The sequence below is a fragment of the Lepisma saccharinum genome, chromosome 6 (assembly GCF_977018435.1).
Source record: "Lepisma saccharinum chromosome 6, izLepSacc3.1, whole genome shotgun sequence".
NCBI lineage: Eukaryota > Metazoa > Arthropoda > Insecta > Zygentoma > Lepismatidae > Lepisma > Lepisma saccharinum.
In genome coordinates, this window is record NC_139234.1 from 52,422,658 (window position 1) to 52,440,321 (window position 17,664).

At 38.0% G+C, this 17,664-nt stretch overlaps 1 protein-coding gene across 3 annotated transcripts; it reads left to right on the forward strand.

Moving 5' to 3' along the window:
* The first annotated feature begins 692 nt into the window (after positions 1–692).
* LOC145989390 (uncharacterized) lies at positions 693–17,125 on the forward strand. Of its 3 annotated transcripts, none has more exons than XM_083124731.1 (6): positions 693–813; positions 5,327–5,579; positions 5,902–6,122; positions 7,789–7,830; positions 13,629–13,739; positions 16,666–17,125. In XM_083124731.1, exons 2-6 carry the CDS (start codon positions 5,366–5,368, stop codon positions 16,759–16,761), a joined length of 684 nt encoding a protein of 227 aa, XP_082980857.1. In that variant the 5' UTR covers positions 693–813; positions 5,327–5,365; the 3' UTR covers positions 16,762–17,125. The 3 variants fall into 3 exon arrangements, with proteins under 3 accessions (XP_082980857.1, XP_082980859.1, XP_082980858.1); XM_083124733.1 differs by lacking the exon at positions 693–813 and adding an exon at positions 837–947; XM_083124732.1 differs by lacking the exon at positions 693–813 and adding an exon at positions 1,012–1,135.
* Positions 17,126–17,664: the final 539 nt, after the last annotated feature.

A 17,664-nucleotide genomic window follows, 5' to 3' on the forward strand; every position in this document is an offset into this window, starting at 1 on the left:
TGAGGGGGCTTGAGCCCCCCTAAGCCCCATGGAGTCGGCGCCTATGGAACTGAACGTGATACACGAAGCTACAGCGTATGCCGTAAATTTGCGTTTTGACTGCACACCGCTGCGTGATTTTCTATTGTTTTACCACAGATTAATAAGATCGCTTACTTCCTAACTCTGCTTTGTAATCTGCGTAAAGCAAACCGGGCATGTAAAGCCACTCTACGGTGGTTTCAAAATGTAAAGCGTTGTCATAGCAACCTCTCCGCCAATCATGTCTTACTCTTGGCAGTGACAGTTGAATGAGTCTCAGCCCAATGATCCGCTCACCCCACCCTTCCATTCCTGCTTTTTTTTCTGCTCATAATTCGGGACATATCTCGTAAGGTCGTATTAATTATATTATTTAAGTGCATAAAAATGTTCTACAAGGATAAATACCATTGTTCAGTTAATGCATGTTACGTTTGAATGATTTCTGCATCTAAGTTACGAGACATACAGAATAAGTAGCTCAGAAGCACAACATAGGATAATAATTTCAAGTTCCTGAAATTCCAGCACGTAAATCATTCCGTTGTGCATGAAAAATTATTTATCATTGGTCCTGACTACAGCGCTGTATTCCCGACCCAAAAAAATTCTGTCCCGCACACCCCTACTTTTGACCAAACAATTTCATTCACATACGTCATACGTGGTCATACGCGTTGATGAACTGTCCTGCCGATAGCTTTTAACTCTGTGAATTAGCCAATAGCACTTTAAGACGTGTGAAACAAACACATAACAGCGGGCGGTAGTAGATTGCTCTAATTTAGTGCGGTAAGTGGAAGTTAAATGTTTTATAATGTAGATACAAAAATCTAGGAATGCTTGTGATACTTTTCGTCTATTCTTCGTTTTGCGTATGATTTTACGTCGAAAAAAAAAACGACATTCAAGTTCGTAGTATATCTGTAAGGGAAAAATAATTTGAGTATTAGTATTCCGATACTTACTATTACTGAATGGCTATTCAATTACAATTTCTCTACAGACAAAATATTTTATTTAGTGTTCAACTGGCCCCGTAGGCCCGTAACTTTTCTCGTCAGGTTTGTAATCGAGACAAAATTGAACAGTCATAGTCAACTGTTTAGCATAGGTAAGTCAAGTTCGAAAATATGTATACTCAAATTGACCACCACCACTTTAACAGAGTTTGTTTTGTAGAATATGAAGTTCAAGAATCAAATAACACAATTAACAGTGTAGAACATGCTTTAAAGCAATGTAAGCTCGAAGGATGTGAAGGAAAAATGAATTAAAATAGTCACGGTCAATTTGTGTCAGTGTCTTTGGAATTGACTGCACTTTATCATGGCGTTTTTTTTATTATTATTCATTTAATGTAGTTTTCACATTAGTGACTCCAGAAGATTGCCAGGTACATGCATTAAATGTGGCCAAGTAGTTTTGTGTTTGTTATTTGACATAACACAAGGAGCTTGATGAAGAAAATTACACAATTCTGTGTACCTCAAAAACCCTAGCATTATACAGGGTGTCCCACGAACGGCGCAACTGGAAATTAAGAGTGGCGTTACTTTGTAACCAAAACCTGTACATACATAAGTCATACACCAAATGTTAGCCCTGTCCAAATATATATATTTCTAAACATAGAAACAACAAACGGGGTGCAGTGTTGCCAAATGTAAGTGAAAGTGTAAATTTATTTTTCCACAAAGCATGGAAAATTGCATGTCAAACATTTGTACGGAAATTTGTACGTCAATTTCCACCTTGGTTAGGTGGACTATTTCGCCATCTATAGTTCAGAGAAGAAAACCGATCGTTTTCGCGTATAGCCAATCCTGGCGTACCGGTCCAAATGGGTGTTTTAAAAAAAATATGAGGTACAGTGGCAACACTGTTGATGTTTGAAGGCAACAAAAAGTGTGTTTAGGGATGGTCTATGACATGGAAATGCTGGAAACAGAAGAAAATGAAAATTATGGTGAAAAAAGTGTTACCTACCTACTCCTGGCAACCATGCAATGCACTTAACAGGCAGTGTAGCTTTACAAAAGATGTTGAAAATGACAACCATTTTCCCTGAGGCATTCATCAACACGTTTTATCATGTTGGAAGCAACTTTATGCAAGGTTGATTGGTTTATATTGTTAATGGCTGTGCAAATGTTCATTTTTAGATCATCAAGTATTCTTAGGTTATTAATGTAAACTGTTTGTTTACATTGTTTTTCCACCATAATTTTCATTTTCTTTTTTTCCTGTTTCCAGTATTTCCATGTCATAGACCATCACTAAACACACCTTTTGTTGCCTTCAAACATCAACAGTGTTGCCACTGTACCTCATAATTTTTTTAAAACACCCATTTGGACCGGTACGCCTTTACGAGGCATTTCAGGATTGGCTATATACGAAAACGATCGGTTTTCTTCTCTGAACTATAGATGGCGAAATAGTCCACCTACCCAAGGTGGAAATTGACGTCCAAATTTCCGTACAAATGTTTGACATGCAATTTTCCATGCTTTGTGGAAAAATAAATTTACACTTTCACTTACATTTGGCAACACTGCACCCCGTTTGTTGTTTCTATGTTTAAAAATATCTACTTGGACAGGGCTAACATTTGGTGTATGACTTATGTATGTACAGGTTTCGGTTACAAAGTAACGCCACTTAATTCCCAGTTGCGCTGTTCGTGGGACACCCTGTACAAATTTACTTCCTATACAAGGTAAATTCTACAAAAATAGCTTTTTTCTGGAAAGATAATTTTCTCCGCTTCTAGTGACCATTTATTTACCTTGCTTTCACTCTTCAACAGTGCAGGTGTGAATCCTGCAAATTCGACATTAGCATGCCAGGCAGGGCTCAGTTCCCCTTGACATGAGGTAAAACTATTTGGTATAATGTGTATGCAGTGAAATGTGAACATGAACAGCAGCTAATACATTCACTCATCTTCTTTATGTGCATAAGTCGGTAAAAATCTGATATTCCCCGGACACCTATAACTTCTTCGTTTTGTCAGTTTTTGACATTTCTGCTTACCTATCTGCTTCGCGGAACATTCTTTAACGTGTATTCACGTTTTTTTTATCAAAGTAATTGCATTTTTTTTAAAAAAAAGTGTTTTTGTAACTGAAGAACATACGTTTCCGCAAATGGTTTGTGGGGCTACACATATTTTTTTCGAAACCAATTTTTAACTATTGTAACCTATACGTGACCCTACCTAACCTAACCTTACCGGAAATGGTTCGTGGGTCTATGCGTCAATGGTTGAATTTCTGCTATGAAACATTCTCACATTACACAAAACACCTTTCAGGTGTTAGACAATGCTACAGGAACTTATTACCGTAAGTAGTTTCTTCTGTAAAAATGAAGAAATCTGTCCAGGGAATATCAGATTAGTACCCATAAGTCTAAAGTAGCTGCAAGTATTTTAGAAGATTATCTAGTTCTTTCACGGGGGAGCTTCTTTATCGGTACCTTCACTGTCTCTGTTGCGACCTCCTTTTTAGACAGAAATCTGTGACTTTGATGTCATCATGCAAATTCCCTTCGCATATGTATTAAAGGTCAACAGCTTCCAAGTTTTTTTAGAATGAAGGGGTGTTTCATTGCTTTGGCCGGGGGTGAAATTTACTGTAGGCACTGGGATTGAATATTGTGCACTTTCTTTGTGTGATATAAATACGTATCTGTATCATCTAAAGTATGGTGTGTGTAAGGGATATTTTAGTATCAGTCAATTAACATTTCAAGAGATGTTTTAAAAGATGTCGAAGAATGTAGCTTTTGTACATTTATGAATGTTATATAACTTAATGACCCTTCCCACAAACACACACATATTTTACCTTCATTTAATACTGGTAATTTTTTAAAAAATGGACTTTACCCGTGAGCCCCTCCTGGAGATCAATTCTAGCAACGGGCCTGTAGCAAGGGGTAGGCTATGGGGCTGCTGGAGCATAGGATGCCATCCAAAGCTTTTTAAGACCAAGTCAGAAAATGCTACTGAGAAATAAGTAGTAGTAATAAATAGTACATTTAAAATGTTTTTCAGACCCTAAAACATAATTGAAATAATCTTAAATATGGTAAACTTAAATTGAGGTGCATGAACTACAGAGGTTAATTCTTTGATCATTGTTGTCAATAGTACAAAGGCTGTTGCAGAGAAGGTGAGACAGATGTTTTCCTGGCTTGGTAACACTGCGTATGGTTTTGGCACTAGTCGCATCGTGTAGGATGACTCATTCTGTTTCCGTAGCAAGTTGTCACATGTTGCGAAACCACGTTAGTGATCAGCTGTGTTGATTTACATGGAATGTGTTTCGTTTACCCCTCCAGGTTTTTGTGTATAACATTGCTTTTCGCGATGAGTATTCAAGATGAACAGCGACATGCCATAAAATTTTGTTGGTGTTTAGGGAAAAGTACTGTGGAAACATATGCGATGTTTCAACAGGCATATGCCGATCAAGACAGACTGATTAGAGCCACAGTATTACCAAGGAGTCATTGAGACTCTGCACCAGCACGTAGCAAAAAAAGAGGCCGCATTTGAAGAACTCCTTCATATTGCACCACGATAACACACACCCGCATACCGCGCGGGCTTTTCAGGATTACGCGACGAAGAGAAAAATAGAAATTTTCACGCATCCAGCCGGATCTTGCACCCTGCGACTTTTGGATATTTCCACTCTTAAAGGCCGCTTTACGTGGTCGTCATTTCATGACGAACAAAGAAGTGATCACCTCAAGTTTTCTTCAGTTAGCTACCTGACGACGAATTTTAAAAGGTATTCACAAAGTGGCAGGAGCGGGTGGATGCTTGCTTAGCTGTCAATGGTGCCTATTTTGAAAAAGATGTACGTCTACTCGATATGGCTGATTCTGAATAAAAATTTTGTGGTTTGTAATTTTTTTGTTTCATTTTGATGATTCTTGGAGGGGTCCATGTACATGCTTGTCTTTTTAACTGCTACACAATCAGGACTTTTTGACCTATTGTGCTCATTTTGGTCTCAATTGGCAGCTAAATAACCAAATTTTCACCCTAGTACATTTGCTAGCCAATGGATGTTGCTGTTTTCCTATACAGGAATTAGTCTCACCTTCTCTGCGACAGCTTTTCTAGTTGATTATTATGATGATAGGTTTACCACTGTTGGAAAATTTTTCATTTTATCATTTCTTTGCCAATCATTTTTATTGTATTTTGTCCAACATTGTGTGTAAAATGTCCAATGACACATTGGATCAGTTTGTAAGAGTAAGTTTTTTTTCTTCTTCTTCATAGTAATTGACAGTATTTTGAGTCTTCAGTTGGAGTAATGCAATGCCACTGACCCAACGAGAAGTGTTGCAGATAGGACTGTTAATATTGTGTGTGCCTGCCCAATATCTTCTTTCAAGGAATTTTGGGAGTAAAGAAGCTAGATCACAAGCTGTATTGAATCTTGTTAATGAAATCCAACATTTTCATAGATCGTGGTTGCATTATGAACCATGGAAAAAATGGTGCTTGGGTCTACTGGCATGGTTAAAACGGGGTGAGTATTTCATGCAACTGTAGTTTTGGATGCTGCTTTTGAATAGACATACACCTAGGTACACGTGACAATATGCTCATTTCATGTACATACAGTTAAAAGCTTATATTTTTTATGAAATAAAATCTATGCATTTAAAAAACACTTACTGCTTACATCAGTAAGTATTTTGTACTTCTAATTTGAAATGACATTCAAACTTGCTGATAAAATTCGTATATTGCACAAAATTATAAGGGACTTGGATGGGATAATAATAATAATGTGAAGCTAAAAGGCATAATATATGCTAATTCATTTTCATTTTTTTCATTTTCTCTAGATAGTCCTAGCCCAGCAGAACCTTTCAAAAAATTTTATTCCAAAGATGAGTCCCCTGCTCTGGAAGTTTTTTCATATAGAGAAGAGAAAGGTTACTTTGCAACTTCAAACCAAGTTAGAAAACTCCGTCCCATGTATCTTCGTTTTCGTGTAGGCCAGGTGGTGCAGCATCGTACTTTAGGATACCGTGGTGTTATCATTGGCTGGGATCTTTATGCCAAGGTATGCTCGCTGCCAATGCATTCTAAAGGGTGTTTCATAAAGTACGCAGTTTTTGAAAATGCAATAACTCGGCCAAAATTGCATAAAAGTTGACATTTTTATTTTTATTATTTTACACATTCACTATGATTTAGTAAGTGAAAAGTGTCCAGCATATACCCGTATGCGATTTAAAAGTGAAAAATGATGTCCGGCATGTGTCCATATGGCATATTTCTTCGTTTTGCATGATCGGTTGCTTTGATCTCTTGTGTCAACTGAACCTTGTAAGGGTGCATATGAAGGTGTTCTTTCAGTATTTGTTGCACTATGGATACCGATATGTGAAGTGATCGCGAAGTGACTTTGCGGGGCTAACATTCGCACTGTCTTGCACTACTGCAATGTTTTCATCTGTGCGCCAACTACGTTTTCGCCCAGGCAAATTTATGGTTGCAACTGACCCGGATATCTTGAATTTCTTCACCAACCTCCTAACTGTTTTTGCAGTGAGGGCATTGTTACGTCCGAAGATCATGCGAAGATTATGAACTGTCTGTGCATAAGCCAATGTATTTCTGTAATGTATTTTCAAGATAAAGACGCGTTGCTCGATAGTGAACCGCTCCATGGCAACTAAACTGAACAAATGCCAAGAAATTTCTCAAGTAATAATCGGAGAGATCAGAGATTACGAAACTGATAAGAACAGTGTTGCCAACCTTCAAACGAAAAAATGACAAGCGATTTAAAACCTGACCACTTTATGAAACACCCTTTAGTTCTATCACAATTTCCACTGTTGTAACTGGCTAACTCTAGACTGAAAAAAAGAATGCTATCTACTTTTAAATCAGGCATGGCTCAACAGCCCATTGAGGGCCAAGTGGCATTTCATTGTGCGATACATGTATCAGATCCCATTGCCACTGCTTTGTGTTTTTTTATTGTTTTTTTTATAGATATTGGAGTCAATTAACTGAGCCACATTTTGCCATAAGATGCATTTGTGCATGCCGAGTCATTCATAATTTATTTGTGAATTATACCTTTCCATGTCAAAACTTATGTCACTGACAAATAATGTTTCTGCTTACTGAACAATAACAAGATGAGTGGCTCAAAATATTACCACTGTTCATTTCATTATGGGTCTAGTTGCAAATGTTTTTGCATATTGTTAGATTAGTACAGGACTGTATCATTTTAATGGTTCCTATCCAAACTGAAACTGCATGAAGTGACTAATTAAAAAGTTCAGATTTTTAATTCGATCTGGTTTGAACCTGAACCTTGGTGGAGATATGATTATTGCAACATTTCACTGTAGGACGATATGAGCTGAATTCAGCGAGTCTACCAAAGCCACTTTTCCAAACCTTTTATCATCCTTTACTGTCTCTGCTCCCGACAGCATGCAAGCCAAGTGTGTCTATCTCACTCACCTGATTTTTTTTTCTACTGACTTCTTGATGTTATCCCCAAACCAGCTCGATAATGTCTCTTCTGTCCTGCATTCACAGTACCCCATTTCTTATCTTGTTGTATCTAGTAATTATATACCACAATTCCAATGAAATGATTGGAAATCAGCTGGAACGTAAGCCACTGTGTTATCAAGGCATGTCTATTATTGCTTCTTTTCTGTTCACATACCCACTGCTGATTTTTTCTTCCTTTTTTGTAGGCACCAGAATCATGGATTCTACGTAATCATGGAATTAACAAGGTTTGTATTTTTATTTCACATTTGAAAATTAGGACAAGTCTTGACACATACCCAGACTTGTGGTTTTAACAGTTGGGCTGAAAAGTTCGTAGGCTAACATAGTAAAAAATATTTTTTTGACAAAATTCGATTTTATTATTCAATATAGTTGCCTTTGAGGGCGATACAACGATTATAGCGGTCATACAATTTTTCGATGCCATTTTTATAGTACGATTTCTCTTTAGCCTCAAAATAGGCCTCAGTTTCGGCGATTACCTCTTCATCAGTGCTAAATTTCTTTCCAGCGAGCATTATTTTAAGGTCTGTAAACAGGAAAAAGTCACTGGGGGCCAGATCTGGAGAATATGGTGGATGGGGAAGCAATTCGTAGTCTAATTCATATAATTTTGCCATCGTTTTCATTGATTTGTGACACGGTGCATTGTCTTGATGAAACAGCACTTTTTTCTTCTTCAAATGGGGCCGTTTTTTCGTGATTTCATCCTTTGAACGCTCCAACAACGCCATGTAATAATCTCAGCTATCTCGATCAACTTCACTTTACGATCATTTAAAATTATTTTGTGGACTTTTTTGATATTTTCGTCGGTAACAGCCTCTTTGGGGCGTCCACTGCGTGCATCGTCTTCGATGCTCATTTCGCCTCATTTAAATTTAGCAAACCACTTCTCAACGGTTGATTTTCCTGGTGCAGAGTCCGAATAATGTTTATCAAGCCTTGGCTTCAACAGTATTTTTTTTTTGCCAAAAAGCAATGCTTTATTAACACACGAAATTCTTTTTTCTCCATTTTCTGACAATAACAAAAGCAGCTTCACTCACAATGCTATATCTCACGAACTAATTATCCGGCAGCTGTGAAATTTATACACGTATCTTTTGAAGGTTAGTACTAAGTAAAAATCACATGGATTTAATTCTAGTAACGCCATCTATGAGTCAGCCTATGAACCTTTCAGCCCAACTGTTAAGTTAAGAAAGTATAACAGGTTCAAAGCTGGTTAAATAAATTTGCCATCCATTGATGACATCTGTGAACCACAAATGTTTCCAACCTAGATGATAAGTAGACCTCAGATTTTAGGTTTTTAACCTATTGTTTCCTTTGCACGTAAATAAAAAATAACAAGTTTCATCAGAGTTTTATTAAAAAAAGCAACAACTGTTTGAAACATGCTCTGTCTATTTTCTTCCCTCCAAGTGCATGACGTCTTTTCAAAGCTCAAAACGAAGCAAAATGTCCGGCCTCAGGCGCTGCTCTAGTCGGCACAGTCCAAAATGCAATGATTCATGTGGTCTTGCTTACTTGGGCGTCAGTTCGGTGCTGTGTAGCATTCACGCCTTGATGAGGTAAAGTTTTCTTCTCTCGGCTTCTGTTTGATATATGATGCAATAATGCCAAAGGACAAATCAAGTAAAAGTGTTTTAATACAAAGTTGGATAAGTGAACATCCAGAGCTGAAGTACGATGGAAAAATTGTTATTTGTCAGTGTTGCTGCAAAAAGTAAGTAAATTTAGTTTCATAATACAATTCGGTAGATCACAAATATCTTAGTCTGTAAACAATTTGGGTGGCAATTTTTCATTAGCATATACAGTCCGTGAATGTTAAAGCATTACACAGAAAATGTGTTTCCGAAAATAAAATGAGAAAAACACACGAAAAGTTGTATATTTGTTCATTGCATGAAGAAGTTCATAACACTTACTACAAATGAAATTGCAATACTATTGCGAAGAGCATACTATTATTGGGTTCTGCTGAAATCAACTATATTGCTTTAAATGATGTTTACTCTGTTCCCTGTCCTAATCACAAATGTTCTTTCCTTTGCTGAGTTGATGAACGGTAAAGTGTTTACGCCTTATTTTTGCAATCTTATTTTGTACCTAGAATAACCAATATGGTAATAGGTGGCGGGGGAAGGAACCCGAAGAGTGGGTAAGCAGAGTGATTTGGGTTACTCATTGTTTCCTCTTCCACATGTTAATTTTTCCACAAATACATGGGTACTACATAGCTTTGTAGTTGCCGATAGTTCAGCTATGATTGCTTGTAACATGAAAAGAAAAAAAAAACATCCATACGTCTCGTACTTTGTCTTGTTTTAGGCAGTAAAATTCTTTCAATGTCTGTAGATGTGTACTGTAAACATGAAATGAGAGCATTGCTGCAACAAATATGTTGCTCCATCTTATGGAGAGACAGGAATATATTTTTTAAAAAATGATCTGTTTGAGTTTTTAGACTCAAAATGTAGGTATTAAGTTAAGAGTGTTTGTACATACTCAAAAGTATGTTTCATTACGAGAGAGAAGGATATGTGTTTGAAGGAAAGAGAGTTAAAATTGCCCCACCCCGTTCAAAGCAATAATGGAAGATATTTCTCAAGCTACATATATTAATTTTTATTACTTTCTTTAGTTTGACTCTAATATGTTCGAGTATTACCTTTCCTTCCAAGAATGCAAATGAGGCATTGCAGATATGAAGGGTGAACTCAACAAACGTGCATTGTGAGGGAAATGCAGTTCAAGTTGTCAAGCACAGTGTGAACTCCACAAGAAAAAAGTTTGGAAATCACGCTTGAAACATTCCGATCTACTGTTACCAAGTTTTTGTGGAGTTCGCACTGTAGCTGACAACTTGAAATGCATTTCCCTCACAATGTACGTTTCTTGAGTTCGCCCTTCGTATCCGCAACGCCTCAAATGTTAATTACATTCCTACATTCCCAGATTTCTAATGAAAAAAGGAGTCTCATACATCAACATATTGAAAGTGCTGGACATAAACCAAGAGCAGGTGAAAAGACCAACATAAAGCAGACACTGTTGTCGCAATCAACATCAACTGAAAGCAGTTTCAAGGCTGATTTGTGCAAAGCTCTCATTGCTGCCAACATCCTGTGGAATGCACTTCAGAATCCAGTGTTCAAGAATTTCTTGCAGAAATACTGCAATGAACAGATTCCATCGGAGTCAACACTTGAGGAAAAACTATTTCGATCATTGCTACAATCAAATGATTGAGTCAATCCAACAAGACATAGGCGACTCTTGCGTTTGGGTGGAAGTTGACGAGACTAGGAAGGTATATTGCCAACCTCATCGTTGGAAAACTTAGCCCAGATAATTCGTCTCCTCTGCATCTCCTGTGTTCAAAGCAAGTTGAAAGAGTTAATGGTCAAACTATTGCATACTTTGTGAACAAGTGTCTGCAACTGCTTTACCCTAATGGCGTAGATAAGAAAATTCTTCTTCTCTGTACAGATGCCGCCTCCTACATGCATACAGCGGCATCTGTCGTAAAAAATTTCTACCTGGAATTAATCCATGTTACTTGTTTGGCACATGCTTTGCACAGGCTATGTGAGATCGTGAGAAGTGATTTTCCTAAAGTGAATAACTTTGTGTCCACTATGAAGAAAGTGTTCTGCAAAGCCCCCTCCAGAGTAGCTGCTTTCAAAGATCCAAATATACCCCTTCCAGCACAGCCAATTCTTACTCCTTGGGGTACATGGGTGGAGGCAGTGTTGTATTATGCTCAGTACTGGGAAGAAGTTGCAGAAGTCACAAACGATCTACCGACAAGACAGTGGTGTGCGTGTGTCAGTGACACAGGAACTTTTGCAAGATGAGCAACTCAAAAATGATATTGTGTATATTCAGTGTAATTTTACCTTTTTGCCAGAAGCAATTCTTAAGTTAGAAGGCAACAGCAAGTTGTTGCACGAACAACTAGCAGTACTGATAGATGTGGAGGGAGGAATTTCTTCTGTACCTGGGAAAGTTGGGGAACATGAGGGAAAAGTTCAAGGCAGTGTTGGCTAAAATTTCTGGTTTTAGTGTTTTGCAAGCTATAGATAAAGTAATGGCTGGACAGGAGGAAAACCTTCCTGCAGAAGTCAAAGTGAAAAATGTTTCAGCATTCAAATTTGCACCGCTAACTAGTGTTTCTGTTGAAAGATCATTTTCAGCTTTATAAGATGATCCTAACAGACAAAAGGCAGATAACATGGAAAAGATTGTTATGTAGGTGTTGTGCAGCAAATTATTCATTTTTCTTATCAACAAATAATTGCTAACAGCATAAGTATTACTATTAGTATAAGTGGATAGATCTGAAAATAATGTACACAAATGAGCATTTGGTTAGAATTTTTTTTTTTTTTTTTGTAGATATCAATTTCTTATAGTTCTTTTGAAATGTTGTTCTTAATGATTGTACCTAATGATTATTTTTATTAATGTTCAACCATTGTAAGTTTTTAGAATCTACAGAGGTTGTTTCCGATCTATGGTGACGATTTCAAGCTGCTCCTACCTTAAGAGAGACCATGTCACTACCATCGCGAGTGCTCTATTTGGTGGCCCTGCATCTTGGCAATTGCCCGACAGCGAAGTTTCCACTGTAGGAGACTGGCACGAAGTGTAGTCATGTCCAGCCTCAACCACTCCTCCTGACAGGCTTTCCATAGCCTTTCAATGGTGCGGGCTAGTTTCAGTAGGCCGAAGGTGCAAAAGTCCATCGGTGAGGCATCAGGTGACTTCACTGGAATGTCTGTGAAAGGAATGGCACGAATTCCAGTTTCTTCTGCCATTTGTTGGAGGAAGAGGCAGGTTGAGCGAGATGTGTGACTTGATGCCTTGTCTTATGCACCCACACACGATTCTGATCCCTCCCGTAGAGATGGGGAATGTCATTGCGATAAACGGGTATCAGGATGTTAGCCTGGTAATAATTGGAATCAACTTTCGTATTTTTGGCAACACGATGTATGGTCAGCTTGTCATTGTACGAGTATCCAGCAATGATCATGAAACCTATGCCAAAACTTTCCTTACATTCAGTGAACCATCTTTGAAAGTCCCTCGAACCTGTGGATCGATAAAAAATTGTGACAGTCAAGATAAACATATGCTTCGCCCAATGTAACAATGAACTTCCACTTTTCACCTGACAGGTGCCGCAAAGCTTGCGACAGTTGGTGCGACGTTCCTGGATATGTTTTGGCAAGAGCTTATGAACATGCCCCTTGCGTCGCTTTTCCAAACCCAAATCGCGGTGAATGATTGTGTGTACTGTCTTCAGTGATATTAGTAGCCAGTACGCGATACTTCTCTGTGTGGCTGGATTCTCCCTGGTGACCAGCGCCCTGACATCCCAAATTGTAGCTGGTGTGCAGCTAGTGGCAGACCGAGAGTTGGCCTGTTTCTGCCCCACAGGAATCATCCCACACCTCGTCTTACCTGCCCCTTTCAACACCCGTGATATGCCATTTTTGGACACAGTGAATCCACGCTCCTTGCACAGTTTTATAATAGCACTATAACTATAGTTTACGTCTGAAAGTGCAGTTATGTAACCCTCCCAATATTCACTGATTTTTGACTGCATTCCTCCCGATATGCAATGACCACACTTGTCATGCACAGTCAACGTTCTAACGTCCCCACACGACTGGCAGCTTCGTTCTCTTCCCGCTTGGTGATGGTGCAATTTCGTCACCATAGGTCGGAAACAACCTCTGTAGTTCAGAATTTTTTGCGACCAATTTAAGGCGTTTAGAACCTATTTTAGGCACTTAAAAGCACACTTTTTAGAGCCTAAAAATCCGAGGTCTAATTATAAGTGAAGCATAAATGCAATCTAAACATGGTGCCAATTTTAGAATATGAATTTGACTAAATGGCACATTCTTTATCTCAAATATGTCAACACTCAATTCATTTTGTATAGTCATGTTAATTAATTTTTTTTAAAAAAATAATGCCTTGCGGTCATTTCCAGATTACTCCCAAGTGGCCTCATTTTGCCATTCTTATTGACGTGAAAGACCAATCAGAGCCTCACACTGCCTATGTTGTTCAAGAAGAACTGGAGCTCTTGAAAAATACACAGGTAAAGTAATTGGAAGCGATATAACGATTTCATGATAGTTGCAGTAAACATGGTTTAAAACTATTGACGTGAAATTTATAAAATTTCGCACTTCCGCATTGCACAATTTAATAGTTAAATCCTATTAATTTCGAAGATCCACTGTCTTCATTTACAAAAGGGTACAGCGTTTGAAGCGGAGATGGTACAGCGTCACTGCATTGTGAATGAAGACAGTGTATCTTCGAAATTAATAGGATTTAAATTGTGCAATGTGGAAGTGCGAAATTTTATAAATTTCACGTAAGTAGATATAACGATGTTTCCATTCCATTTTCAATATCATATAGAAATATAAAATGCATCACAGTCATCTTTGAATCTAGCCTGGGGCTTAGTCATCTAGTTAGAACACTGCAAGGCTGTTTTCAGGATAATTGTAAATTTTATGAATTTCAATGTGCTTTTCAGCAAGTCTGTATTAATGGAATTGAATTCATATAAAGTTCTCAGCTTAATACATTTTTACCAGGTAACTTTGTTAGAATATTTAAGACAGTCCTTGTGTAGAAAATTATTGTAAAAATCATGTAACTGTCAAATTTGGGGGTTAAATCTGAAACATTTCTATTGAAAACAGTATTTGCATTAACCCTTAGTACGCCGCACGATCTGACGAAAGTAAGCCCAGTGTCGCCGAGGCTTTGAGCGGGAAATTTGAATTCGTATACATAATGGAGAAAAATCGTAATAACTCTGGCACTATGGGACCAATCTACTTCGGATAACTTTTGTTTTGCAGGCAATACATCGGTGCATGCAACCATGTAAAATTTGGATGCCCCAACCACGGGGGGGGGGGGGGGGGGTTACGGGCAGGGGCTGCATCCCCCAATTTCAATGAAAAAAATAAAAATGTGGAGTTTGCCCCCTCTTCTCCAGCTACTTTGGGGGAGAAAACTGGAACTTTTGCTTTTTTTTTTTTTTTTTTTTTTTTTTTTTTTTTTTTTTTTTTAAAGAATGGACCTTCCGCAACAGAATGAAACTTGATTCATATTCGTGGGTGCAATACAATTTGAATAATAAGGCAAAACGTAAAACTAGCGAATTTTAGCCAATTTGCATATTATTCATAAAATTGTTATAACTGACACTATGGGACCAATCTACTTCGGATAACTTTTGTTTTGCAGGCAGAACATCAGTGCATGCAACCATGTAAAATTTGGATGCCCCAACCGCGGGAGGCTTACGGGCGGGGGCTGCATCCCCCCCAATTTTAATGAAAAAATCATAAAAATATGGAGTTTGCCCCCTCTTCTCCAGCTATTTTGGGGAGAAAACCGGAACTTTTGCTTTTTTTTTTTAAAGAATGGACCTTCCGCAACAGAATGAAACTTTATTCATGTTCGTGGGTGCAATACAATTTGAATAATAAGGCAAAACGTAAAACTCTAGCGAATTTTAGCCAATTTGCATATTATTCATAAAATTGTTATAACTGACACTATGGGACCAATCTACTTCGGATAACTTTTGTTTTGCAGGCAGAACATCAATTTGGATGCCCCAACCGTGGGGGGGCTTACGGGCGGGGGCTGCATCCCCCCCAACTTCAATGAAAAAATCATAAAAATTTGGAGTTTGCCCCCTCTTCTCCAGCTACTTTGGGGAGAAAACCCGAACTTTTGCTTTTTCATTCGCACTTGCATCTTGTGTAGCTACTGTGAATCTATTTCTCCCTTTTGACTCGGCTCTTTGTGGAAATATGTCCGGAAGGAAACGTTTGTGTGTTAGGGAAATCGATGAGCTGTTATATGATACGAAGTGCTTATGGTGAGGCCATTGTTAGTCCTAACAGAGGAGGGAGGGAGCCTTTGCAATCCTTTCTTTTGTCTATACTTCTGGATAGACGCATGCTTTAGACTCATGCTCTTGGCCTCTGGCTATCGTCAAGCTTCATTGCATTTCTAACATAGAGGCGACAGAAAGCTGACACTGCCAAACCTCATCCAATCCCCTCTCTCCTTGCCCTACCCCCCACCCCTGCCACTACTTCAGCTTGATCACCAGGTCTAAACACAAAGAAGAATGTGTGCCTTATCAGTACTAAATCACAGCGTTGGAAGCTTGGAGGAAAACAGCATCGTAAATACCAAGCATTTATTGTGTCTGTCAACTGAAGAGCGAACACGTGTTTGGGTGAGCCCAAACACGTGACATATTCCGAGAAAGGAGGGGGTGGGGGGATTTGGAATTTTCGAAACACAATTGCAAAACATGTTCCCGAACGAACTGTCAGTGTTTCAACCTCAATATACAAATATAAGTGTGGCAAACCCTCGATAATTGTACCTAAAGCTGTTTGTAACATATGTGTTACAGCGGCTACAAGGGACATACTTTTTTTGTAACATGTGTGTTACGGCGGCGAACTAAGGGTTAAGGCACATGCCAATTAGGGCTGAGCTGACACCACCTCCTACAGATAACTATTTTTAAAATTGTAACAATTAAAAGTTGTTCAAAATTCTGATATTAGTGAGTGAGTGTTTCACTCCAATTGTAAGCATCAATTTACCAGTGTTTTGGTTTAAAATAAAAAATGGCATCAGAATATTAAAATATCTGTCATGTAAATACAAAATATGGTTCTTGCATGTAATATTGGTGCAAAATCAATGGAAGCTTTGAATGTGCATAACTTCCTGAATAATTTTACTCCACAAATTGATACTGCATTCTTGCAGACCCCACAAATGACCAAGGTGCCGAAAAATCATTGGCTGGTATTGATAAATAAAATCCAACTGACACATTCCGATGCAGATACCACCAGCCCTAATGATAATTATGTGATTTCAGAAGAAATTTGACTCATTAATTCTAAATTGAAAATTCACATTTATGCATGATGAATAATTAATTGATTACATTTCATTTTCAGATTGAAAATCCATTCATGCAGGAATTCTTTGAATATTATGATGGAGCTCAGTATATTCCACGATCCCATTTAAGAGCTCGTTATCCAAATGATTGAATGTCCAGTGTCTTTTACTGAAATTAACACGAGACTGTGCATGACAGATAAATTTGTAAACTGAAAATATTTTTGTTAATAAACTGTGATATGATACATAAACTTGTATGTAGTAAAGTAAAATCTGGACTCTCCTTAATCTTCAAAATTGGTAATGCCAATTCTGGAATAAACATTCCTAGAAACAAGATTGCATACAATAATTGTGATAAAGCAGTATTTGCATGTGCACATATTTAATGTAAATATACATGAATTCAAATGAAGTGCAGATTTGTAACAAGTTGATCTTGGTATTTATTGAATACAATGTGTGATATTTATTGAGTGTGACTTATATGTTAAATAAAAAAATTACCTAATATTCTTTCTTTTCTTCCAAGGAAAACTTCCAGCATTGAGTTTTAAAGGCCACAGGGTTCCCACACAAACTCTAAATGTATTTTCCCAAGTTTTCCAGAATCCTCATAACCCCCTACAGAGTTCTCATTCGGTGCTGTCGCATTTGCAAAAATTCAAGGTCCCTATCCGTAAGCAGTGGCAGCGATTGGGTTCCAAAACAGTGGGGAGGGGGACAGTTTAACCCTTCGTAACCCACTTGTAAAAATTTTGAATTTTTTCCTTGCCAACGCAATAATTGTTGGGAAAGCACTATGTAACTTATCTACGCTACTTCCACGAAAACATAGAGGCATTGGCACCTTTTTTCTGTCGCTTAAATGCCTCTGAAGTGACTGGTCCCCCTTTGGCGGCACTCAATACTGTGCAAGTCTTAAATCACAGCATGCCATCCATGAATTTGGTGGAAATAAGAAAAACCACGGTATGTTGTTTGGAATGCAAATTATTTGTATGCAGTACCCATACAAAATGTCGGGAGTTGTCAAAATAACGATATTGAAA

Excerpts from the sequence above, each read along its gene's own strand:
- LOC145989390 (XM_083124731.1), top strand. The coding sequence starts at position 5,366 with ATGCCACTGACCCAACGAGAAGTGTTGCAGATAGGACTGTTAATATTG. Across the intron at positions 5,580-5,901 it reads ACTGGCATGGTTAAAACGGG|ATAGTCCTAGCCCAGCAGAA; the intron begins GTGAGTATTTCA and ends CATTTTCTCTAG. Across the intron at positions 6,123-7,788 it reads GCTGGGATCTTTATGCCAAG|GCACCAGAATCATGGATTCT; the intron begins GTATGCTCGCTG and ends CCTTTTTTGTAG.